The 27592-nt window shown below is 37.4% G+C and overlaps 1 protein-coding gene across 10 annotated transcripts; it reads right to left on the reverse strand.

Moving 5' to 3' along the window:
- Positions 1 to 3343: 3343 nt before the first annotated feature.
- Positions 3344 to 27418, reverse strand: znf451.L (zinc finger protein 451 L homeolog). Of its 10 annotated transcripts, none has more exons than XM_018264403.2 (16): positions 27269 to 27369; positions 26905 to 26961; positions 24214 to 24300; positions 23340 to 23417; positions 22072 to 22191; positions 20750 to 20861; positions 19483 to 19633; positions 17816 to 17942; positions 15618 to 15768; positions 14286 to 14433; positions 11743 to 13400; positions 8971 to 9114; positions 7361 to 7491; positions 6875 to 7061; positions 4555 to 4599; positions 3344 to 3820 (listed from the first exon to the last, which is right to left on the reverse strand). In XM_018264403.2, exons 3-16 carry the CDS (start codon positions 24295 to 24297, stop codon positions 3774 to 3776), a joined length of 3183 nt encoding a protein of 1060 aa, XP_018119892.1. In that variant the 5' UTR covers positions 24298 to 24300; positions 26905 to 26961; positions 27269 to 27369; the 3' UTR covers positions 3344 to 3773.
- Positions 27419 to 27592: the final 174 nt, after the last annotated feature.

The raw sequence follows: 27592 nt of genomic DNA on the forward strand, positions 1-27592 counted from the left end.
GCTTGGGAACAAGTCTTTACAGGAAACCGACTGATCGAAACACCATCTTACACGCAGCCAGCGACCACCCACCCTCCACTATTCGGGCGATTCCATACTCGCAATTTCTACGGACAATTCGCAACAATAGTGACCCTGAGAACTCGCAGCAGCAGTTACTGGAAACCTTCACAAGATTCCTGGATAGAGGCTACAACAAGGAAGTCCTGACACAACAACTACAGAGAGCCCGACAATTCAAACAAACTGATCTGCTAACCAGGAGAAATAAAGACACGTCTCAGACACCACGCATGATCTTTACATCTAAGTATTCACATGTCACCAAACATCTGAGGAGCAGCATACAGAAGAACTGGCCGATCATAGCTATGGACGATGGTCTATCCTTGTTTGAAGCACCTCCACCCACCTTTGGTCAAGGCAAAAACCACAACTTAAAGGATATCCTGGTGAGAACGGATTTCATCGGCAAATCCGGGGCTAACTGTAATTGGCTGAGTGGGCAACAGAAGTTGGGCTGTTACCGGTGCCCAGATTGTACAACCTGCAGGTCTTTACTGATAGGGAAGGATTTCCCTCACCCACATACGAGTAAGCGCTTTAAGATCCAACACAGACTTTCATGCACAACGGCTTTTGTGGTTTACATTGTGACTTGCCCTTGCGGCCTTTATTATGTAGGGAAGACCACCACCCCCCTTCGCGAAAGGATTGCCAACCATAGGTCAGCGATCAGCAAGGCATTGAAAGAACAGTCAGCCAAACAACCGGTAGCCAGACATTTTTTACAGATGGGACACGGCCTACCCACCTTCCGATGTATGGCGATAGACCACCAACCACCACTGACTCGTGGGGGAAATAGGGACTTGGCCCTCCTCAGAAGGGAAGCAAGATGGATCCAACGACTGGACACGGTCACTCCCCGTGGACTAAACGAAACATTACCTTTGGGCTGTTTCCTGTGAAGATCCAAAGATTTTTTCCACCTCTCCTGACTTACTATATTCTGGGTTGAACAACCCTTCTCACGCTACAAGACTATATACTAATATATTTTGCTTTTGCTTTAACATATATTACCAGTGAGTTTGTTCATGTTGCCCTTATTGCTGTGTTCCGCCCCGTTACCCAAATGTAGCCATATGAAGGGCCCGATTGACTCTATTTAAGGCCCCCCCATTGCTTGATATGTTACTTCTATTTCTGATCTGTCCTTCTTTCCTCTTCTCCTATAACTTGTTTTTAACCTACTTCCCTTCCTCCTCCCCTCTCCTCCCTGTGCCCCAAATGTGCCAGCAGCCCCCAGATCGCAGCCTACATAAGAGATGAAAGTGCCATGAAGCAGCGTTATGTGGGCAAGGATGAATATACCCGTGTCGATTTTATTTACTTTGATTGTGTCAGCCATGACGGTTGGGTAATTTTGGCACTCATGAGCGGAGTAGCGGTAAACTGTCTCCTTAGCGGTCCTTTGGCTGTTGCAATATGGTTACGGAGTAACCTGTAGCTGGCCGTCGTCAGGACGACGGTTCAGAGAGAACCGAAACGCGTTGATGTGGGAGAGTTTGTAATACTCCAATAAAAGATACTTCTCTTGTGACATGTCATTCCAAGATTCTTTTCAGTTACAGTTCTATACACTTCCTTGACTTGATATGAATTAATCTAATGCATGTAAATTTATATCCAAACTGACAATCACAGATAAAGTAACAAAACTGCAAATCTTGGTGGCATCTTGGTGCAGCAACTGGGCCATACACATTCCTGAGATTCAATTTGTAATCCAGTTTAAGGAATTGAAGATGACTTTTGGCCTTGGATAACACAAGATGACAACAGCCTCTGGAGTGGGATATATTTTTTTCTTTATGAATGTAGTATTCAACTTGCCCTACGTCAGATTGTATGTAACTGCACTATACCCACCGCACAACATGCCTGTGTGGTATTCTGTCTGGTTTATAAACCACTGGAACCCAAGACATCATCTTTTACTTTTTTATCTAGTTAAAATTGCATTATGATAAAAAGAAATGTTTTCCACGTGACTGAAAACAAATTTTTGCTGGCTAATTTATTAAAAAAGGTACTTATTTGCCATAATGCAGTTGCCAATAGCAGTTAGCCAGCTTATTGATTTGTCAGTCTATTACAAGTAGAAATCTGTAAGCAAAGATCGGATTGGTTGCTATAATTAACTACATGCACTTTTTAGCACCCATGGCAATAAATTTTAGGGATCTTACACATGGGAGTTTCACCCCACTTTCCCCTGCGGTGGATCTTTCCTGTGTTCCAACACAGGGAGAAACACCCATGAGCAAGAGTCCTTATAACTGTATCTTCTTTGGTATCAGCTCACTAGTGCCTTGCTCAACCTCTCCACAGAAAACATACGGACAAACAGACTTAAGAGTGAAATTAGCTGTAATTACTACTTTCGCTGGCCTCGGCCTCAACCTCCATCTTTACACTGAACAGAAAGTCATGATGGCATATGAAGCCAATCTTGAGCCAGCAGTAGGCTGAAGAAAGGAAAAAAAATGCATTCAATGAATATAAACACAGAAGAAAAAAAAAAATGCTAGAAAAAAAAAAAAAAAGACAAGAGGGATACAGGAAAGGGATTGAAAAAAATGGGAACATGGAAATGCAGAGATCATGGAGCAAGTAAAGTGAATAGGAGTAGTGTTCCATATTTTATCTATTATTTAGATAATGGTGGGCCTGTGACCCAAACTGCTTATATACCTAACAGTGGTGATGTTGTTGGTGCAGCAGTGGCACAAAAGGCAGAACTGTATATTTATTTAAGTTTAAAAGCATTGTGCTGTCTAACTGGCAGTCACATGTGGCTATTTCTCCAGCTCAGTGGCAGAACTAAAGCCCCAGATACCCTTGTGAAGAGGGACAAGCAATGTTTGTCTTCTAGTACTCGCTGCTCTCAATGTAAAATCTACTTACCCACATATTGCAGTGCCACATTCTACGGCCCTCACTGGAGAACAGCTATATCTGGAATTAGTTATGTCAGCAGGCATATAGCCACCTTTAGCCTCCCCCCACCCAACAAAAAAATAAAAACCTCTGCTTCTCTTATTGTTATGGTGCCAATGTTATTGAGTGTATCGAGTCATTTTCAAAAGATTGGCTTGAGGGCCACCAGGTCAGATACTATAAAAGAATGTGAGTGCATGAGGGGAATGTTTAGATACAGATGCTGTTCTACTGCACTCCCACTGCAGCAAAATGTGAAACATACTATATCGTCCTGAAACAGCAAAGCAATTCTTGTCACAAAATGTATTTTTAAATGAACCATCTTCAGAGAATATTTTAATATTCTTCAAAATAAATTTATTTTTTAAATGCATATCATTTATGTAAACATAGATAAGTAAAATAAAAGACAAAAGCCTGGACAAGCAATGTCCCCCTGCAGAGACAATTCAGGACAATTACGATTTTTACAAATTAAAAAAAAAAAAAAAAAAAAAGATCACAGATGTCAATCGAATCAGGAAAAATTAAGCAAAACTAATCCAGCAGCAATGATTAATGCAAACATATTTAATAGAAGTTGTTACAGAAAGATAGAAACAAAGAAGTAGGAAATTGTTACCAGAGTCAGGACATTCTTCATACAAAATAAAAAAAAATTAAGGGCTAGTTAATCTAATATCTGGAATATACCATTAACAGATGCTCCATATTAAACTAAGGGAATTGCAGCTCTATTTCAAGTTAATGTATTTAGCCCTTCTTTACATCTCTGTCATACTTCTTTTGATAGCTTCATTCAAATTGGCATCTGTGTTTAAGAAAATATAACAAAAACAAAGGTTAGAACATACGGTGCATTATCCCACTGGTCCAGCAGTTGTCATGAAAACATTTTAATTAATATGACCATAAAACCCCTATACAAGGGAAGAGAGAGGGAACTAAGTGTGGTTATGGGTTATCTGAGGTTTAACTTTTTTTTTTAATTTTTTTTTTCAGTTTTCCAAATATAACATAAGATGAAAAAAAAAAATGTATTATTGCCTAAATGCATTGTAAATGAGATTTTAACTAGTAGCTCATTAACCCTTTATATAAAAAAAAAATACATAGTCTGCATATAAAGTGTAATATTTGCCAAAGACTATCACTTTATTTGGGACAGTCTTAATTTAATGGGCTGGTGGGGGCTGATTGTGCCTCTGTGTATTTTGAAATGTCAGGGATTGTTTTGAATCCCAGTCCAGACCTGCAGTAATGCATAGCAACCAATAAGCAGGGAGAATATTCTGGTCAACTCTTATTGGTTAGGTGTTACTGCATATGGCATGTACAGTTACTGCAATGTGCATTTTATTACCAATGGGGCAATTACTTAGAGGTTAGAAAAATATATATACATTTATGTACATTAATAAATTGTATTTCAGGTTAATTAAGGTTACATAAGCTTTATTTTGATACTTATTTGGTAATAGATGTGATTCCCTCACCTTCACATCTCAACATAATAGAAAAGGAGGATATACAAATCAGACAAACCTTCATCCAGTTCTGCTAATTCATCTTCTGTATCATCGTTTGCATCTGTAGCCAAAAAAAAAATGAAAATGTAAATTTAAGATGCATATAGTGGTGTGTGACAGTGGTGTGGGTGATCATTCCTCATTTTATTACTAGCAGTTATTCACACTGAAAACTGGTAGACTCCAAAAACAGGTGTCAGGTCTATAACGTACAGTGCTATGAAATATGTTGGCGCTATATAAATACATGTTAATAATATTAACAGTTAAAGGTAAATGAAGAAAACCTAGTAAAATGAAACACAAAATTATATTTGGTCATTTATTTATTATTTTATTATAGTGGCAAAAGTAAGTGAATCAGTATTCACTTACACTCAGTATTTGGTGTGACCCACTTGTGCAGCAATAACTGCAACTAAACATTGCTGTAATGGTTGATCAGACCTGCACATCAACTCGGAGAACTTTCCCATTCCTTCATACAGGCTCTTGGATGTGGGTGGCTTTCCTCACAAGAACCTCTCGCTTTGGGTCTTTCTACAACATTTCAGTTGGATTAAGGTCAGGACTTTGACTTGGCCATTCCAGTACATTCACCTTTATTCTTCTTTAACCATTTGTTTTTAATCACTTGTGTGCTTAGGATCGTTGTCTTGCTGCATGACCCACGGTCTATTGAAATTTTGTTCACCGACCGGCGTCTTGACATTTTCCTAGCAAGCCATCCAGGCCCAGATGCAGCAAAACAGTTCCAAACCAGAACACGGCAACCACAATGTTTCACAGCTTGGTTACGTTTCTTGTGCTGGAATGCAGTGTTTTTCTTTCTCCAAATGTAACCAAAAAGTTCTATTTCGGCTTCAAACACCCATAAAACATTCTTTCAGTATCCTTTTGTTTGTCCACATGATCTTTAGCAAACTGTAGACAGTCAGCAATATTTTTGAGGGAGAGCAGTGGCTTTCTCCTTGCTACCCTGCCATACATACCAATGCTGTTCATTGTTCTCCTGATGGTGGACTCCTGAACATCAACATGTGCCAATGTAAGACAGGCCTTCAGTTGTTTAGAAGTTACCCTGGGTTCCTTTGTAACCTTTTGGACTATTAGTCACCTTGCAGTTGGCATTATCTTTGATGGTCGACCACTACTGGGTAGGGTAACAACGGTTTCTAGTTTCCTCCATTTGTACACAATCTGTCTGACTGTTGATTGGTGGAGTCCAAACTCTTTAGAAATAGTCTTGTAACCTTTTCCACTTGTATGGGCATCAACAACTTTTTTCTGAGGACATCAGACACCCACTTTGTTCGAGCCATGATACACATCCACAAATGTGTTGTATGAGTAATCTGGCTGTCTCTCGCAGATATGTTATTGGATCATTTTTTTTCCAATAAATACATGACCAAATATAATAATTTCAGCTTCAAAATCTAAAATTATGGTTTAACATAACCTTGTACTGTATATTTCATTTGAAAGGAAAAGCAACATTGATAGTTTTCCTGAAAGAACAGAACCTATACTAAAAGTTTCTAGTCTGTCCTTTACATTCTCTTTTAACGGTATTAATTAGGAACGGTTTCTGATTTGTTTCTGAAGAGCACTGAACAAAGCAAAGACGTTGATATTTATTTAATATTTCTACCACGGGTTAAGGTGGCCACAGATTTTTAAAAACTCTTTTCGTAATCGTAAGACCAAGCTTATCTTGAAACAATCATTTAAATTTGTCCATCAACTAAAAAAAAGACAATAGTCAATAGAGTAGGTATGATTCAGCCTCCAATTTCTTCACTTTATTGCTGTACGATTCAGTAGGTGTCTGTGTTACACCCCATGTGCATAATTCAAGGAAAAATATAGAATCAATACAGCTCCAGGCAGTAATTTTCAACTGCAATGTGTTTTATTCAGAAGTGTGCCTGCACTGCTGAATAAAACACATTGCAGTTGAAAATTACTGCCTGGAGCTGTATTGATTCTATATTTTTCCTTAAAAAAAGACAATTTCAAGCCATATAGTCTAGTTGAAGCCAATAAAAATATGGGTAGCTGCCTGCTTGGCCTAGCAAACAATAGGACAATGCATAAAATTCACTGTGACCAATAAAACATTTCTATCCTGCCCAATTGATTTCTGACTGATGTTGGACGAAAAATCGTTCGATGCACCATCATTCGGTGCCCACTAAACTTACGATAATTTGACGGATCGGTCAGTTCCTACTAAAATCGGTCATTAATGAGAGAAAAATCTTAATGTCTATGGCCACCTTAAATATTGGTGTTGTGTTATCTTGGTTCAAACACTCTCACTGGCAGCATACCTTGCGTTGTATCAGATATGCTGTTTAGAAGTGCACACATCATATCTCCCTCTAAGTGGTGGGGATTCAGAATGTGAGTGGACCGCTGAGTTTTTTTAAACTGGCTCTCAAGTTCCAGAAAGCCTTTATCACCTGAGAGAATGGTAAATGGAATTTGCTTTGGAAGCTGCTCATCTAAACGTCCTGCCTGAAATGAAAATGACAGAATTCAGAGAAAAATGTTGGATAATATTTAGCTAAATACACAATGCTTCCAACAGTCTGCATGGAACAGTCTTTAGCATTTTTACATCTCATGGTTTGCAGGTTTATAAATATCTTCCAATAAAACTTCAATTGCACCTTTTAGTTATATTGCATATTCTGAAAACATTTTCTTCCAAGATGATTACTCTCTCCCATGATACATCATCAATTTCCAGTATCTAATGTGCGGTTAGTCAAAAGTATGGAAAAAAGCAGAAAGAAAACAAAGCTCAAACTTACATGCATGCATATAGCAAAATCAGCTGCATCCTTGCTATCACTACAATGGGGATGAAGGAAGAACGAACCAGTGTTGGATAGGTAATTGAAGACTTTGCAGTTCACGGGGCGCTTCCAGTTGCTCTTACCTCCTACAAAAACAGACATTATACAAATACACACAAATGAAGCAATCTTTTTCTAATTTTTGGGGTCTAAATACAGCTATAGAGCATGTATAGAGCACACACACATAGTCACAAAGTTGCATAGTTAAATCTGGCTGAAAAAAAGACCATAAAGAATAAGAAAATGTGAGTGCATAGTTGCCTTTAAAAATAAATATTACAAAACTAAGTGTTAGTACCACACTTTGGCCAAAATATGTAAGCATGCGAGTCCTACACTATTATCATTCTCAATTTGTAGTGCATTTAAAATCAAGTCCCCCAGCAATGTCGTAAGACCACATTGCACTAACCCTTATCCTACATAAGTAACATTCTGAATTTGTAGTGCATTTGAAATCAAGTACCCCAGCAAACAATTTGACCGAGTAGCAAGATCATAGTGCACTTATCTGTATCCTACACTATTAACCTTCTGAGTGTGTAGTGTGTTTAAAATCAAGTCCTTCAGCAAACAGTGTCACTGAGTAGTAAGAGCAACAGTGCACTTACCCTTAACTCAGGAGTTCACTTGCTTTACCAATGCACTACAAATTGAGAATGAGAGTAGTGCAGGACTCGCGCACAATGAGGGGCCTTGACGTGGCCCGCGAGTTTACATATTTTGGCCAATGGTAATATTTTGTAATATTTATTTTTAAAGGCAAACCGTGCACTGGTATTCTTTCCTCTTTTTGTGTACAAATTTTGGCTTTTTATCATTTGTAGCAGCTGGTCAATGCCAGAATATGGGTTGGACTGATCACTGGCATGGACACACACACACATACATGGACCCCTTCATTCACTCACATATACTATATATACTCATATCTATACTAACTACAGATAAACACCTTGCAGATAATGCCTTTGCTAGAATCAAAGCTAGAACCCCAGCACTGCAATGGAGCAGTGCTACCATTGCTCCACTGCGCAGTCTACTATTTATATTATTATATAAATTATTTACTGGAACAAGGCAGTCATCGTAGGTGTAGTAAGTATAGTAAGACACTTGGAGACTGTAATTTATCCTAGGTCACAAGAGAGATGCTGCAAATAATCATTTATTTTCCGGATTCATTAAAATATTTTGAGTTTTGTAGCCTTATTGAAAATGACTGGAATGTGATTCTCACTCGCATGACTTTTTTTTATGAGTAAAACCATGCAGGGGAATAGTCTGTTGCTTTTTTTTTCTCAAATAAGCGATCATTCAAGAAAAAAAAAAAAGTTGCAAAAGTTGTCTCGCGTTTTTATTTTTCTAGGCACGTGTTTTTTTTTTTTCATTGACTTCAACAATTAGTAAATAGGCCTCAAAATATATAGCTTTGGTAAATAGTGTACTTTGATAAAATAGCTTTTATGATTATAGGGTAAATTTACTATACAAGTTTGCCTTCATGTTATTGTTAGAGAATCAAATACACAGGTAATACAAATTGCGAAGTTCCCCTTTACCTTGAAAGCCCCAGACAAATATTCCCTGATTAAGGTATCCCGGCAAATGTGAGAAGAACTGAGCCCAGTTATCCAAATCAACAAACACAATGTGTGTCATGGTACAGAGAAAGTCCAAGTCAGGCAGCTCGTCTGATTCTTCCTCTAGGTTCAAATAAAATAACAACACAGTTAAAACAATATTGGGGTCTTTTATATTATGAAAATTCGATAATTTCATTAGCAAGTATATATCATGTGCAATACAGACTTCACTGGTAAACAAAATCATGAATTCTTGACAACTTTGGAGAAAAAAAAAAAAAAAAAAGTATGTTGAGTAACAAAGATTTTTATTTAAAGGATAATGTGCCATGGATCCCTATTTTTGCTAATTTGGATCAGCTTGTGGAAAGTAACATTGATTTAAGGGTTGGGAATTGGTTCGACCAGGCTTTTTTTTTCTTTTTAATATGTCTGAATCCTGTGGAGAAAGGATAGTATTTGGTCATACCCCAAACTGAATCTTGGATTCTGTGCATTCCTTCAAGGATCACTATAAGGAGTTGGACTAAACAAGCAACATCTGGTGGCTGGAATGGGTGTAGAAAAATAGGCTACATTGTTCATTATTGCAAGACTTCAATTACATGTATGATTTATTTGATACCCACACTTTGGTCGTACACAAAGAAGGCAATATTTATTCCGAATCCAAAGGCTCAGAAACGTCTTCTACCAACCGTTTTACCTAATCTTTGATGCCCCTGAAAATGTTATTAGTTCATACAGAACTAAGAGAAAATGGCATTCATACAGTAGCATTAATATTTATGTTTTAAACCCTTTTACATGGTCTGACCATTTTACATTTCAGCCATTTTTATGCATTTTAAACAAAACATAAAAATATTTTTTAGAAGGAATACTCAGCAGGCCTATCAACTTGAATTGCCAGATTTGTGGAGGATAATTCTCATATAAACAATACATTTTTTTTTTAAGAACTCTCTAGGTACAAATAAGAGCATACATCCTACAATGTTAGCTATCCTTTAATACTCCTAGATTAATGTAACAGTTAAAGAAATAATCTGTGTTTTTCTAATTAAATATACTGCTAATGGATGCAATCTGCCACATTTAATGTAGGCCTTAAAGAGACACAGGCAAAGGAACTTCTCACAGCAGGAAGACATTACTTCTGAAACACAGACATCTTACATTTAAATATCACTCAGTAGATGTGCCTGGAAGAGGCATTTGTCCTATTGTATATATGCTCCACAAGACACAATATTGGTCTTTCTGATCCTCTACAAATTTGCAGAACAGAGCATATCCACTTATTGCAGATAGTTGGAACCTTAACCCCAAACCTGGCAGGGTATATGAATGTATAAAGGTAAATACAGTATAAAAACAAGTTTTTGTTATTGCATGATATACCTCAAAACATGAGGGAACGTGGTTTTAAAAGCTACTGCCGATTTTCCCAAAACACATACTATTACCACCCATTTATATACTTCCCACTGGCTCCTTTCCTAGGGTGTAAAATAACCTGTTGCTCACAAAACTATGTAAAGGTAAAGCTGTGACAGTGTGATTGGCTACCCCTCTTGCTGTCCTTCTGGGCACTTCATGCTCACCTGAATAGGGATCTCCAATAAAGGAGAAAAAAAGGTGAAATGACCAGGGAATGGAAATATTAAGCACCCCCTGTGATTATAATCAGATGCCCGATACCCTAGTTGGTGCCCCTGGTCAATGAAAACTGCACCAGGCCAGGGTACTATTGTAGAAGCAGCATGCAAATTTCTAGCGCTTCCTCCTATTCCTACTTTTGGTACTCCTTTAAAGGATTGGTTCACTTTTAAAGGGGTTGTTCACCTTACAAACACTTTTTTTCAATTCAGTTGTTTTTAGATTGTTCACCAGAAATAAAGACTTTTTTCAATTACTTTCCATTATTTATTTTTTAAATTTTTTCCAAAATCTAAGTTTAAAGGTGAATGTTCGTGTCTCTGGTGTTCGAGTCTGGCAGCTCAGTAATTCAGGTGCGGACTCTAAACTGTTACAATTTTGCAACATTGAGTTGATACATTTCTCAGCAGCATCTCTGGAGTATTAGCAGCTATTGTATTAATTCTAACAGCTGCCTGTAATGAAACTCAGAGATTCTGCTCAGCAGGGACAAAGATAAGAAATGTATCAACTAAATGTATCAATTTAGAACAGTTTACAGGGTCGGTGACCCCCCCCCTCCCAGAGCTGCTTCAGAAGGAGAGAAATGACACTTTACACTTCAATATTAGAAAAACCGTCACACATAGAAAATAGAAAGTCAATGGAAAAAGTCATTATTTCTGGTGATCTATCTGAAACCAACTAGTTGTTTGAAGGTGAACAACCCCTTTAACGTCCCTGTCTCTGGTGTTTGAGTCTGGCAGCTCAGTAATTTAGGAGCAGACTAAACTGTTACAATTTTGTAACATTTAGTTGATACATTTCTCAGCAACATCTCTGGAGTATTAGCAACTATTGTATCAATTCTAACAGTGGCCTGTAATGAAACCCAGAGATTCTGCTCAGCAGGGACAAAGATAAGAAATGTATCAACTAAACGTATCCATTTAGAACAGTTTACAGGGTCGGTGACCCCCCTCCCAGAGCTGCTTCAGAAGGTGAAAAATGACACTTTACACTTAAATATTAGAAAAACTGTGCATCACTAATATTTTCTCATAAATATAAAGAAAAAATATACAAAGCCATAGATTCATACAATACCTATATCAATTTTCCCAGATTGTGTGTCTTCTCCAGTTTTTTTGTTCTCAGCATCACAGGATACAGGCTTGGAAAGTTCCATTTCGATTGGACACCTATTTGGAGTCTCACCATGCAGTTTGGGCGCAGGGAGGGTTACAGATTTTCCATGTTTTGCCTTAGCACATGCTCCGCTGGCCATAAATTCAAAGACCTCCTTTTGTGAATCCAAGGATTTAAATTGTTTAATATTAGGCTTTTGAAGGAAGCAGTGTGTAGTATGATAGTGCTGCAGAGCACTTGTGGGATCTTTAAATGATGTGGAACAACAGCTGCACTTGACAACACAATCAATGGCAAGTGGCTGAGGGCTTTTAGTGCAATCATGGATCTTTAAGCTGTCATATGTCTGCCCTGTTGCTGAACAGTTACTGCAGCTGTACCAAAGACTTCCTTTTTGTAGCAATCGTGCCAAGCAAAGACGGTTGGCTTCCTCTCTCTGTGCTTTGCTTGAATAATTTTCTAAACAACCACAGGTTAAGCAGTCTTCGTTTGGTTTTGGATTGGAAAAGGACTGTTCTTCATTCTTTACAAGAGACTGCATTTGTTCTGGCACAAATCCATATTCAGAACTATGCAAACCATTATAGTGCCCATGGAAGTCTTTTTCATCTTCAAAGTACAGATCACATAGCCCGCAAACATATTTCATATTTATCTCTCCATCGTGTTGATGCTGACTATGTCGGAATAGTGTTTCTACTTTGTGAAACCGGTTTTTGCAGATGTCACATGAGAATTTGTGAAACTGATGAATACTTATATTATTACAGTGTTGCCTAACACTATCTTCAGAATCAAACATCTCTTCGCATATATGGCATTGCCAGTGTCCGGCAGTAGTTTCTGGGGCTGTGGAAGATGTTTCGGAGACAACCTGTTGCGATGGACTGCATATTTGTGTTGATGTGGAGGGTTCATTGTCCCATGTTTCCTGCTCAAAATAGTATGAATGACCTTTGTGACATTCACATACATGTGCCATCATATTCTCAGTTCTAGGCAGCTCAGCACGACAGCCTTTGCACCAAAAAATAAAACTATTTAAATGAGCACCTCCATGGAAGCGGCTCATGTGCAACCGAATGACACTCAAATCATTAGCCAGCTTATTACACACCAAACATTTGTGACAAATCCCATTAGACATCATTATGTGCTTCTCAGCATCTTTCTCAGTTGAACATTTTTGCAAGCACTCACAGAACCACACAGTCCCACTAATACCAAGATCTCTGGTTTGTTTTTGCCTCTTTGTAGGAGAATCTTTAATGGTGTTTTTTCCTACATTTATAAAGAAGTCTGTTCTCATCTGAACATTGTTATTTATAGTCCTTTTAAGCATATTAGGTTTTAATCTTGCATTACATGCAGATAAACACAGATCAGATGGAGTTTTGATTCCTTCATTGATGTAACAAAATGCCATAATTGATTCTTCTAGGCTTGTTATTAATTTGGCTTTGTGGCCAGTTCTCTGGGCATGCTTAGCAATGTGCATGTCACTTTTTAACATTTTTCTACATGACAGACAGTAGGCTTCCATTAGAAACACTGCCACTACCTCAGCTATGCTTTGTTCTGAATAAGCCACAGGATGAGCATTACGGCACCGTGTTCTATAAGAACAGAGAGAGGAAACAAATTTTACACTTAAAATGTCAGTAATAGAATAGTATGGTAAATGCAGTTTAAACACTATGGGGTAATGTAATTAATTGTCTTAAACGGGTACTATTGGGAAAAATTTATATTTTATATCAGATTCAACCATACTGAAATAAGAATATTTCTAAATAGAATAAATTATAAATTTTGACCCGTTTCTGAAATAATTGAGTTACAAATATGGTTCTGTTTCTTTTCCTTTACAAAACATTAGACATCTATTCAAAACCTTATTACTAGCATCCTATTTGCAGACCACACTATCAATCACTTTTAGCTTTACCAATCAAAATAGAAAATCTAAACATCAATAAACATTAGTATTCTTATATTTTTACCCTGGTACCTGCAGCATGGATAACCAACCTCAGTAAACAATTTACAAGAAATGGGTTCACTCTAAGTATCAGGAAAAAAACAAACAGACCGCTTCCAAGAACAATACCCCATCCCCTGCATTCTACAGAGGGCATTTAAGTCATTTCCCATTCTTGGGAAGAATTAAGTTGTGTGCCACCATATAGTTACTTCCAAATATAATGATCCCTTTCCCACCTTTTCAATCTCCCTAATACAAGGTTCACTCCATTCTGATTTATTCTTCCTACTGTAGTAATCAACCAACCCCCTGACCTACTTAATAATTTTTAAATTGTGATATACCTGCAATAATGTGAGTGTTTCACATCCTATAAAGATGGATTAGTCCACTGACTCCAAGCTTCAACTTTCCTATCCTCTATATTCTTTTAAACGTAATACACATACCTGCTAAACACAGTTCCATCACATATCAAATACTATGTCTAAGAAAATAAGAAAAGTTACGTTTTTACCTAAAATGAGCAGAAAGCTCTGTGTGTGAACGTAGTTCTTGATTGCAGGATGAACATTTAACCTGGAATGGAATGTCCTTACACAGAGCAATCAAAACATTTTTTACATACAGTGGAAAGGGTACTGGACATGGTATGCCTTTATCATCTGAAACGAAAGTTGCAAAAGAACAATTAAACACATACATATGAACTTGACAGTAATATGTGAACAGTCTGATTTTTATGGTGCATGAGGTGTTTATTATCCATATGAAATCCTAATGGCCGAAATAAACTACTTGTATCAATGGTTTAGGTAAAGTTGATGCATGTGTTCGTGGACTTTCACGGACATTTGCATGGAAAATGGGCTTCTGTTTTCTGTGATACCTTTAGCACAAAGACTGATTTTTATTGGTGAAAAGTTTTCATTTGCGTAATTATTAATTATGTGGTTTAATGCAACTGCAAAAATATTACATTGTAAAATACGACAGAAAATCATCAACAATTCTTGGTGAATTATTCCCTTTTATAAGGAATATATATATGTGAAGAAAGTGGATATCTCCCATAATAGTTTTTGTAAGATCATTTTAAAGGTTAACTAATGCATAAATGAAAACTTAATATTAGCTTCAGCATACTGAAATAATAAACTTTCTAATTATAAAAAAAAATCTGTACGGTTTCTGAAATAATCAAGTTTATGTTCACTATTCCTCTCTCAGCATCTGTTTCTCTTCATTCTGTCTTCATTCAGGAGTTGGGTGTCAGATGAATGATCCAATATATCTTATAGGGGGGCTCCTTTTGCCTAGAAGATGTATTAGAGCTCATTTTTTTTTTAAATCAGCAGACATAATGTCTCTCTACATGCAGAATTTGTGCAAAAGGCAGTTACTTTGTTAGATTTTGTTTGTACTGGAATCAGTTATTTGAGTGAGCTCTAATACATCTGCTAGGAAAAGGAGCCCCACCTATAAGATATATAGGATCATTCATCTGACACCCAACTGCTGCATGGAGAGAATGAAAAGAAACATATGCTGAGAGAGGAATAGTGAATATAAACCTGATTATTTCAGAAACAATGCAGAATTTTTAATCGATTGTATTTAGAAAGTTTCTTACTTCAGTATGAGGGAGCTTATATTAAAGTTTCATTTTCACAATAGTTCCCCTTTAAATATATATCGGTATCATTTAATACATCATGAACAAATGATTGTTTACGTTCAGGCACAAGGAGGTGAATGAGTCACTTGTTGCTAGAGCTATTTAAACATAACTGGCTAATTCAGTTTTCTCAAAACAACAAAACTTCACTCAACAAACTTGATACATCACCTTTTTGGATAGCTTGCAAGAAGTGATTGCTGTCAGACATGTGCTGTAGACACTCATCTCTTAGGTTAAAAAGTAGAAAACACAAGGGACACGCAAAACTATTGATAACCTGAGGACGAATATTATTCTCATGGCCATCAGCCAGTCGGGCCTGAAAAGATAATAATGGAATGAAATCAGTCATGAAGCATTCATTTCTAAATGAATATAATGATGTACAATACTACACAGTAGAACAAAAAGTATTTTACGAATTTAAGAAACATTTGCCAGGAAAAACAATAAAAAATGCTGATTAGTGATGATCGACTCTGAAAAATTTGCAAACTCAATTGAAGTCAATGGGTTCATTTCCCCACCCAAAATGTACTGAACTGGGCATCTTTGCACTGTTTTTTCCCCATACAAAACACATAAAAGTAAATTATTTTTTTCTTGCAGCAAACATTTTCACAGTAGAATTTTGCCACAGAAAGCAAGGTAAAAACTCCTGCTGCTTCCAAAATGAACATAAAAATAACATGAAGACCATAAGCTTGGTTACCTTGGCATTGAATTCATTTCATATAAGCATTACTAATATAACACTAACTTGTTTGGTTTTATATGATGAACTTTTTTTTTTCTGTCAGTTTCCCAGCTGGGACAGCTGGGAAACTGACAAAATATCTAGCCCCATGGCAGTTTTCAAAATTGAATATAAAAAAAAATCTGTTTGCTCTTTTGAGAAATGGATTTCAGTGCAGAAATCTACTGGAGCAGCTCTATTAACTGATGTGTTTTGGAAAAAAACACTTTGTCATGACAGTATCCCTTTAAAGAAATGGAAAGCCAATTTAAGATTATTATAGCAGATAGTCCTACATATAAAAATATTGCTTTCAGAAATGTTTCTGTAACAAGTACCCTTGATGCTGTCATTTTATAAATATATATAGAACAATATTACATAGTTTCTTACCTAAAATTCTGACAGCAAAGGGCTGTCACAAAAGCCTCCAATTTCAGCATAAAGTGACAGCTGCCGTTTCATGCTGTTACACAGCACTTTTATTTAGACATCCTTGAACACTTATTATGGAACATACAGTATATTGTAAGCATTCTAGGCTACATATGGTAACATCCTTCCTGCCTTATGGAACGTTTTAATAAATAGTCCACACCTTACTCCAGTACCTAAGGAGTAAGTCTATAGACCACCCACAGGGTCAGCAAATCAAGGCTTTTATTCCAGCTTTGCAGGTACTTCATGGGAATCCATTTTGTAAACTTGGCATCACAGTTAGCAGTGGTAGCCTCCTCTTGCTATTTGTCTACATTACCACAGATTCAGAGAAAAAGACAGATAGGACCTTTGTAATATTAATAGAAAGAACAGGCCACCTCAGCACAGACAAGATTCTCTAGTTGTGTTCAAATGCACTAAATACAGGACTCAAACAAATCCCAGAATTATTTTTGCATCATTTGTATTCAAAAGAAAAAACTAAAGCCAAACCCTTAATATGATCTACCAATATAAATAAGAATTAGAGTTCCTTTTTTGTTTAAATGAATTCATAATTTAAGGCTCAACTAAATACTGAATCCTACACAAGATTCACCCAAATCCTATAGTTATGGACCAATAAATAATAGGGGAGCGGAAAAATGGTCCTGTCTTGCCTAGGATAACCCCTTCCCAGAAGTTATAGGGGGTTGGGGTTACCTCTGTTATACAATAATACAGAAAGGGAAAAAAATATGGTGTATAGAATGTTTACTATGCTTTCAACATTAATCCACTTCAACTACTCATAGGACGATGGCAGGGCTGGACTGAGAGTCAAAACAGGCCCTGGCATTTCAGGTACACAGAGGCCCAATCAGCCTACACAGAGGCCCAAAGAGACCCCACCAGCCCACTAAATACTGATTTTCTATGGCACCTTATAGCAGCCCCTCTGGCATTTGCCACAACCCACAGATTGCCAGTCCGGGCCTGGACGATGGGTTTGTTCAAAAGAAGAGTACACACATTTGGGTTCTCAGGTTGCTAAAAAAAAAAATAGTCTGTGTTTGTGTAGTTTTTGGAGGTGTATATGTAATGAGTGTTTGGGGGTGTTCACAACACCACTTAAATAATAACGATCTACATATCTACAAAACTCAATATTTTACATTATTTAAAAGTAACAAGTTTACAGATTGAATACCTTTGCCGTCACATGATCGTCATATTTATCACGGGTATTAAAACGCTGGAGACAAACAATACAGGCATAGGAATTTGCAGGAGCTCCGTGAAGATGAATAGTTGGGTCGCATGGAGAATGATCAAACCTTAAATTACAAAAGTTAGCAAAAATAATTAAAGGTAATAAGAGAGCTGGTAGGTAGCAATAACTTCCCACGAGCAAAACATTCACCACAGACTACATAAGTCATTCAAGTGTAGTCTTACGAAACCCCTGTACACAATAAACACCCTATAATTTAAAATTAAAAGTGAATAAATATTTTGCCTATATTTTTGATGACCGTGGCTTTGAACATGTGAAAAAGCAGTGTACAAGAAAAATTATGCAAGTGTGTGATTAAATACATAGCCATTTCTCAGCCTGCAGTTAGTTAAAGTAGGACTAGAACCAGCCAAGTCCTCTCCTCAGCCCACTCTAATGTCTGCACTAACAGGTATGGAGTCAGCCTGTTTGCAAACACATGGGGCTAATTTCAGCACAGAAGCACGTGCATTTTCCACTTGATGTGGACACAGCAGTTTAAAAAGTTTTGTCAGACCACAAAGGGCTTGCATTTGAAGAGTTTATATCAGATTACAATATTAAAATAATTATAAATGACACCACATGCATGCAGACACAAAGTACTGCACCTTTTGTGGTCTCACAGAAAAAAGTATATTTAGAAAATCCAGTTAAATTATATAAATTTAGAGATTTGCCCACTCAAATACACAACACTCCTCTAGTTGGAATGTCAGGTTTAGCATACAGTTGTGTGAGTTGAGATTTATAATGCAATGTTCACGTATAAGAATTACATGTATATCATGACATAGTTTTAGCCAAGAGACCAACAGTCTAATCCAGGGATCCCCAACCTTTTGAACCAGTGAGCAACATTCAGAAGTAAGAAGAGTTGGGGAGCAACGCTAGCAAAAAAAATGTTCCTGGGGTGCCAAATATGGGCTGTGATTGGCCATTTAGTAGCCCTTATGTGGATTATCAACCTACACTGAGGCTGTTTGGCAGTGCACCTGGTTTCTATGCTACCAAAACTTGCCTGGAATTCAAAAATAAGCTCCTGCTTTGAGGCCACTGGGAGCAACATCCAAGGGGTTGGAGAGCAACATGTTGCTCATGATCTACTGGTTGGGGATCACTGCTCTAATCAAACTCTAGCTGTCAGCATTTTGTACTTTCTACACTAAAGTAGTAGTTTTTAAGACTTGTCTACACAGATCTGGTATAAGCACATTTTATGGATGTGAAAACTCCAACTGGGTTTAATAAAGTGGACCTGCACAAACACCTGACCCACATGTATTATTGCATGTTTAGACTTAACAGTTTAATCTGCAACACAATGTGATACCCACCATATAAGAAAAGTGATATGTGGATGATGGGAAGGGAAGTACATAATCTTATTTTGTGAACTGCACCCCTACCTGCAATTAATGGCTTATTTCCTTGACAACTAAATGTTTTTAAATGCTGTACCACTGATTTGCACCAGCCATATGTCACCAGCACAAAAGCATCTCAAATTGCACATTCATACACATTCAGTAAACCCAGCTGTAGCTCTTCAAGTTTCAAAGAGTGCCTATGATTAACCTAAAGGTTATAAGTGAACATACCTTTTTAGATGTCCTAAGAGCAGCTGACCATTATCATATTTTCTGTAGCAGTGGACAATAGGACACATGATGGGTGTGTTTATCACAGGACTTTGGTCATGAGAACGATTCATATTTCTTCGGCTTGAACAGACTACCCCTGGCTTGGGCCCTATAAAAACAAATACATATTCTGTACTCTGAATATTCAATACTCCATAAGTGACCTAAGGCTTTGGAAAAAAAAGGTCATCTTCTAAAATTACAGACTTTTGAAATATAATTTAAGACACGGGGGGAACAGACTAGCCAAGCTTGTATAGACGACAGTACTTTTATCCATATGAAATTGCTCCATATGCAAAATTTTCTTTATAGAAGCAGAATAATATTCCAAATTGCATTACCGTAATTAACATACAATTCTTCAAAAGAACAGACCCCCTTTTTTTAATGAAAGGTTTAGCTAATCATGTTGCAAACCGAATATACTGCTTTGCATTTTTATTCAGTTTTGTGACTCTAGCACAAACACCTAGCTGATTTCTAATACCAACTGGCAAAGTATTTGCTTAGAGTTTTCCAGAATAGCATGCTCAAAATTCTGGTCATCAGTTCATATAGTTGCTATCATGGCACCACTGAATTTAAAGGGATACTGTCATGGGGGAAAAAAAAAATTCCAAAATGAATCAGTTAATAGTGCTGCTCCAGCAGAATTCTGCACTGAAATCCATTTCTCAAAAGAGCAGCACTATTAACTGATTCATTTTGAAAAATTGTTTTTTCCCATGACAGTATCCCTTTAAGTTAGGTGATTTTTTTTAAAAAAAAAGCTGCTCCATCCTTACAAGCCCCACTTTCTAACAGCTTGAAGGCAAGACAGTGTAGCAAACCCTCCCTCGGTTTCGTCTAACAATATTTGGAGTGTTGGTTCTGATGAAAAAGAAAGACATAGCTTAGATCTTTAATTAGCCACCATAAAGGATATAGTGACCAATATTAAAGATGGAGACCGTTACCAAAAGCTGCCTAAAGATGTGAAAGTACTATTGTGAGAGTATTGTGGCACCTGTCTTCCACTATATACAAAAGTAATATATGTGCATGCATGGTAATAATGAAAAAGATGTGCAAGTAAAAACAGTTTTACTATAGAAGAGATGACAATAAGAAGACACATTTTTGTCATTCAAGTTTAAAAAACTAAAAACTAGCAATGATTTAAAATGCTTTAATATACGGATACTATATGGATACCCATTATCGATTCCCTTACTTTGCTTACCTGGCATTTTGAGCCATTGATTAACACATATTCTTGCTGCATCTGTGCCAGGCAGCCCTTTAATGCATTCCAGCTCTTGAAGACCATGAGCATGTTGGCCGTGCAGTTTTTCCTAAATAATAAAGGGATATGTAATTTTACAAAACCAATGGAATAAAAGCTTGTAGGCACACTATCGCATGAAATAAAAAACACTGTTTATTAAACCATTTAAAACAAGTGGCTGCTGTGTAATAAACGTCCAACACATTTCGGGAACATAATTAAGGGGGTGTTCCCGAAATCATTGGGTGTTTATAAGACGGCAGCCACTTGTTTTTAATTGTTTCATAAACAGTGGTTTTATTTCATGAGATAGTGTGCCTACAAACTTTTTCCCATTTTTTTTTGCATTACTGCAGTTGGAGCTCTGCATGAGTTGAGACACAATTCTCTACACTCCATCCAATAATTTAATATTAAGGAGCAGGGGTGAGTCTGTACAATTTTATGTGATTTTACATGCTACAAAACAAATGGGAAGCATAGAACACTTAAGGAGTATCAGACCTGCTTTGCAAAAAATACCCCCATTTTATAATTTAAACTTATTTTTAAACTAATTCATTTTTTTAGTATTAATAATGGTGTGAGGGTAGCCATCATAGTTCATTTTGCTTGTTCCTGTACTTGCAGAAACAGTCAGTAAAGCACTTCAGGCAGCTAAAGCCTCAGCTATTCAATGCTCATCTCAGCTTCTCCAATTTCTCCTGCTGGGTACTATTCTCATACCTACCACTCTGTGATGCAAAAAAGCATTTTAAACAGTGGAGACATTTTCTGAGTAAGTTCTGATGCTTAAAGCCATCATACAATCTGCTTTTTGGAAGGGTAAGTGGGTTTCTGGGGTGACAGGATCCATTGCATCTTTGTATAGAATGTATTTGGAGAGTCAGTACCCTGTGAATCTTACTCTGTATAAGGTATTTGGCATGTACCGTTATTGTTCTAGGAAGTTACTGTACCATTATTTACAGATGATATATATATCCACACCTAGTAAAATTAAAGAGAAAGCACCCCGACGCACATACAGCCTGTCCACACTCCAGGTGAATCAGCCATAGCACTTTCATTAGATATTATCAGAAGCAATATCAAGTAGTTGGGGCATTTTAACCATTACTGGTATTCCTAAACAGCAGCAGCAGTCAAACCACTACCACTTGATCAAACAAGAAACTTGAGAGGGCACTAAGTCTGAATTCAATCAAAGCTAACAGTAATGCAAAGTAGTAGTAGCATACAAAAACATTTCTACATGGTAAAGCCCCTCAACTTACCTGAAATGCTTTATTTTTCTCTGCTTTATTTTTTTTCTCTACCTCAACATGTAGTGCAAGACGATCAAGAGTTGAAGCCACTCTGTCCTTCTGACGGTCAACATGGTCCTTCACTTTTCTCTGGGAACACAAAATTACATGTTAAAATTGAATACGGATCTGTACAACTACATGCTATCATCCAATAGGTGACAATTTATTGAGCCTCATTTGATGTCAGAAATGTATTTTGTTTACCAAAAGCTTTTAAAAAGAGAGTGAAAACAAGTAAAACACACTACTTCTAACCATTTTCCTTGGATTTAAAGGATGAAGGTGCAATGGTTCCTGCCTTTGTCAATTCCAATTAAACTTAAAGAAGAACGAAAGCTATGGAGGGATTTTATTGCAATGCTTTAACATACATTACTGGTGTATTTATATAGACCTTTCTGATAAAGCTTTCCTTCCGCTTTAAGAAAAAAATGTTAGGTATGCATTTTGTTCTTATTGTTTACCTTGCAAGGGCAACAAATGGGTGAAGTTTTTCATTCACCATTTCTTTTTGCAATATTGCCTTCTGAATTAGATTGTGTCACAACTGTTAACAATAGCTTAAAGCTAAAACAGGGGGAAAGCAGCAGTAATGCACGCTAGCAAAAAGTTTCTAGGACTTAAGATGGCAATTGACAAAAAGTAAACCACAAAGTAGATTGCTAATGTCACAGCAAGTGGTCGTTCTCTCTATTAAAAGTATTAGGAGCAATAGCATGCCAAGGTCAAAATGTTCAGAACTACCCTGCTCTTCTGTTAGAATTGCTCTAAAAGGAATTGTATGACATTGTCCTAATGCCACTTCAAGTACATAATATAAAGCTGCTAAAGAAATGTTGAATGCAAATTAAAAAGATACCTTTACTCAGAATAATTTGTTGTTGCAAAGTAGGAGGCACAGAATTGTCAGTAATGTCACTGTATAATGTAGTTTCACATGTGTAGGTAATAATGGGTAGGATATATCATAGTTATTCTACAATATAGTTTCAAGAACTTTTAGGCCATCAGAAAATGTTCTCCCTAAATGTAATTTTTCTTTAGGTTCAGCTTTTAGGAAAATCTAGGCAAGCAAATAAGCATTAATCCAAATCTCTCTCAAACTTTTTTAAGGCCCACTAGAGGGACCAGACCCAGGGGCTGGGAATGAATTTGTACACGAATTTTGTTACATATCTTTAGTAGTTTAAGCAATAAAGCACAGGCGCAAGAACAATCCCTTTAAAAATACTTACAATAACAAAAGAACTCTTTGAATCTTCATCACTACTATTTAAATCAATACATTCCAGGACAGGTCGTAATGGGCCCTCCTATACAAGAGATAAAATAAAGTCACAAGACAATCATTACATTTGCTTTTCAAGTTATTTCATTCTAAATCTAACCAAAATAGAGCATACAGACGAATTGGTTTACACTGCCTGAATATGAGTAAGCAGTTGACTTGAGTGGATGCAGGGTCAAAAATCTCTACCATTCTCATACTATTTTGTATACAAAACAAAAAGAACATTTCGAGACCTCGCTGGACAGTATAGCTGCAACATGAAAAAATCATGATGTGGCACAATGGTCACCATGTAAATAAAATAATTAGATGTACAGATAGAATGTACAGGATCACACACCCTGGGAAGGACTCCATACAAACCCCATGACTGCAAAGACATAAAATCATAATAAAATCAGGCTGCTTGTTCTCTTTGAGGATGGCACTATATGAAGTATACCATGCAAATGATATTAAATGACTTCAGGCATCCCCAGGAGATATACAATGTACTTGCAAAACACAATAAGGAAAACTAGTACACGGTTAAGTAGTCAAACAGAAAACTATTAAAAGGAGCACATATTTTTGCTAAAATAAAAAAATCATCTGCTAGTGCTTACCAAAAGGGACAATTTGTGAATGGACAGCACCCTTTATATTCAATATTTGCATTACATTTTAATTTTAAATTAAGTGCTGTCCATTCACAATGCTCCCTTTAGCAAAAAATGTATATTAGAAATTGTCAGTTTGACTTTATATAATATATTGTCACTCCAGTCTAACAAAACAGACCTAGGGATGCTAAAAAAACTGATATTTTAGATACTTACACTGACAAATTCAATCTCCTCCTCATTGCAAAGGCTCTCCGTATTCTGAACATGTTTATCATCAACAGATACAGACGAATCCATTATCTAAAGTGGGTAAGCAGAGGTTTCACTTTAGATATAACCATAGTAATTGGTTGTAATAATACCAAAAATGAGTAAATAACGTAATGAAAACAGGACTTCAGCCAATGGAAGGATCACTCCACCCCCAGCCCAGCGTCGCTGAAGCAACCCGGAATGTTATTAGTGTCAGAGGGTCGCCAGCACACAGGTTCGTGGGGCTGGGGGCGGCTTTGTGGGGGAACGATTACGGGTGCAGCATTTACTTTATACTGACACGTTCCTATGATTTTTACAGGAACGTGTCAGTATCGCTTTAAAAAAAATTCTTACTGAAGCCTTCACATTGTTTTTTTTTAGATAAACATAAAATTTACAAGGTAGAAATCTTAAGTAACATCACATTTCACACACCTGTTGTGCATTTGAATGGAGAACAAGGTGCTATTACATGAAACGCAAATATTACTTAACAGAGAATTAAAATATGATGACCAGGTTGCTTGAGGAGAATCCACTGCTCCAAAGTGTATAATCCAACTCAAATTGAAGAATTTTTTAATTAACTTTCAATATTTATTTTGCAAGTTTTATTTCTTTCAACTTCTAGTGCTACAAATCCAAACTGCAATCTAGACTGTGCGCACCAAATGTGTAAGTAAATTGTGATATAGCGGCCCGGTTAATATAGTTATCACCAATTCAACTACAAAAACCAGTTGGTATGGTACCTTGACATAAAGTGTTTTTTTATAAATCATACACTACAATATTTATCTAGATTTACTATATTTGTCCAGCACATCGTATATAGTGGATAATGCACCCCCTACTGTAATTTATATAGATATTAGAAGTCATCGAGGAGTTACGTGGCCTGCGGCATCGTGCTTTCATACAGGTCACATAACTGCAAGGTGACTTTCAATATCTTTATCAATTTCAGTAGGGGGTGCATTATTCATTATAATCTACAGTGGTTAGATATGCAGCATCTTCAAGGAGTTCTCTGCCTCTGTTCTATATTAAAAACACTGTATCCAAAAGGATGTGAGGATCTCCAAAAATAAAGAAACAAATGTAAAAAGTAGAAAAATTAGGACATGAAGACCTAACGCGTTTCATGCCTGTTGGGGCACTTACTCATGAGCCTATGAGTAAGTGCCCCAACAGGCACGAAACGCGTTAGGTCTTCATGTCCTAATACATTTTTCTACTTTTTACATTTGTTTCTTTATTTTTGGAGATCCTCACATCCTTTTGGATACAGTGTTTGTGGTCTTTGCACCTTGGGACTGAGGTGAACTGTGAGTGTATTCTCCTAAATATTTTATATTTTTGTATTTTTATTTAATACTTATTTGTTGAGTGGTACCATAGATATTTGTTGTCATGTGGCAGTAGCACAAACCTAAGTATTTTCTGTTCTATATTACTATTACCGAATGCTGCACTTCAGTCTATGCTACTTTTGTTCCCCTTTTGGTTTTTAATTTTATTACTGTGTCTTTCAGTAGTCCCTCTGTACCAGAGTTATTTTTGCATGATTCTTCTCCTTTGATCTAAGTTATGTGGCACCCTGACCATGTATGTTGCACAAACATATTGCTGCAGGTTAATAAGTGGCATAAGGGGAAAGAAGGCACGAAAGTTGGAAGATGCAGGGGGGGTGGGCAACATCAGAGATAAATGAATAGTGGGAGAGGGACAGAGGGAGCAAACAGAGAGGAGATTGATTATTGAGGGCACAAGACCAGAAAGGGATGTAGGAGAGAGGGACAGACGGAGTGAGACTGAAGTTTTATAGCTGGAGGGTGCAGACAGAACAAGATTGAAGAGTGACAGGGTGTGGGAGGGACAGAGGGTGTGTGACTGGAGAAGGAGCAGAAGAGGGAGAGAGACGTAGACGGAGCAAGACTGAAGTTTGATAGCTGGAGGGTGGGAACGACAGAAGTAACAAGACTAAAGAGTGACAGGGTGTGGGAGGGGTAGAGGGAGTGTGACAGAGTTGGAGGGGAAGAGGGAGAGAGATGCAGACAGAGTGAGACCAGAGATGGAGGGTGGAACAGAAGAGGGAGAGAAACACTGAGGGAGCAAACAGCAGAGGGTGGGAGAGAAAGGGAGAACTGAGAGAGAAGGAAAGGCAGCAAAACTGGAATAGAAGGTGTGAGTCAGTGTGCCGCATGATGGAGGAAGTGACAAGTGAGGTGGACAGGCAGGAAGAAAAGCTGCAGTTAGCGTGTGGCAGTGACATTAACCTATAAACTTATTGTTCTGACGTAGAAACACTCCATTTATAAGGATATAAATTACAGTCTGACCAATAAGGAATTCCCTGATCTGTAGATTATACAGTGACAATACTCAGCTGGCATCCCAACATCCTAACTCCTAGCTCAATTGGACAGAGATGATCTATTGTTTAATAAGAGTATAGGATCTATTACTGCTTGGGATCTGGGGTTTCTGGATACAAATCACATTTTTTTTATAAACATGAAATAAACCCAATAGGATTGCTTTGCCACAAATACAATTTCATGGAGCTAAAGTACCATCAAGCACAAGCTACTTTGGAGCAGCGAAACCCAATGAAACAATTTCCATTTTGCCCCTAGTTACACTTACAGGGTAATAGTGCTGCTTGACTTCCTCAGATCACAGAAGGAACAAACCACCAGGAGCCTAATCAGAATGAGCAGAGGAAGAGTCAATGGCTGGGTGGGCGTCGCTCAGTAACTCAACGTGCAGGTTGTTAGATCAGAACGACTAATTGCACGTCCATATTTGTACAAATGCAGCCTATAACATAAACGCTATTTTACGCCACCGATGTAAACAACTGATCACTGGAGATATATATATATATAATTTCACCTCTGGGTTTCACACCTAAACGGTGAACACAAGCACACGTATCACTGCCGCCCGGACTCTTTTTCTGCACATTTAACGCCAAACAGCCTGTTGTGCAAAGAACGATTATACCTACAGAAAGAAATCCCGCGCCAACACCTCTACGCGCTCCAGTTTTAGACGTCATCGGATTACTGACCAATCAGTGAACGAGTTGACGGAAATGTTACCCCTGGCGCATCTTTCTGTCGTCAGGAGATAGCGCGTTAGTTACTTATGTGGAGTAGGCCTGAAAGTGTTCTATTAGTAAAACAGTGCGCTGTTATTCATAAAACCAACGAGTGGGATCACCGCTGTCATTTTTAAATAGTAGTAAGGTGGCAATTAGCTGCTGACGGCCAATAAAGATGATACACCTGTCATTGTCAGCCTCTGGGGGTGTGAGGGTTGCCACCGTCGC

The sequence above is a fragment of the Xenopus laevis genome, chromosome 5S (genome assembly GCF_017654675.1).
Source record: "Xenopus laevis strain J_2021 chromosome 5S, Xenopus_laevis_v10.1, whole genome shotgun sequence".
In the NCBI taxonomy this organism is placed as follows: Eukaryota; Metazoa; Chordata; class Amphibia; order Anura; family Pipidae; genus Xenopus; species Xenopus laevis.

Bases quoted from the DNA above. Each gene is read 5' to 3' on its own strand.
- znf451.L (XM_018264399.2), bottom strand. From the start codon at position 27,319: ATGACGTCTAAAACTGGAGCGCGTAGAGGTGTTGGCGCGGGATTTCTT. The intron at 17,943-19,482 runs GTATGTTCACTT...TTGTAATTTAAG, and splicing joins CTCTTAGGACATCTAAAAAG to GTTTGATCATTCTCCATGCG. The intron at 14,434-15,617 runs GTGATGTATCAA...CTTTCGTTTCAG, and splicing joins CTTGCAAGCTATCCAAAAAG to ATGATAAAGGCATACCATGT.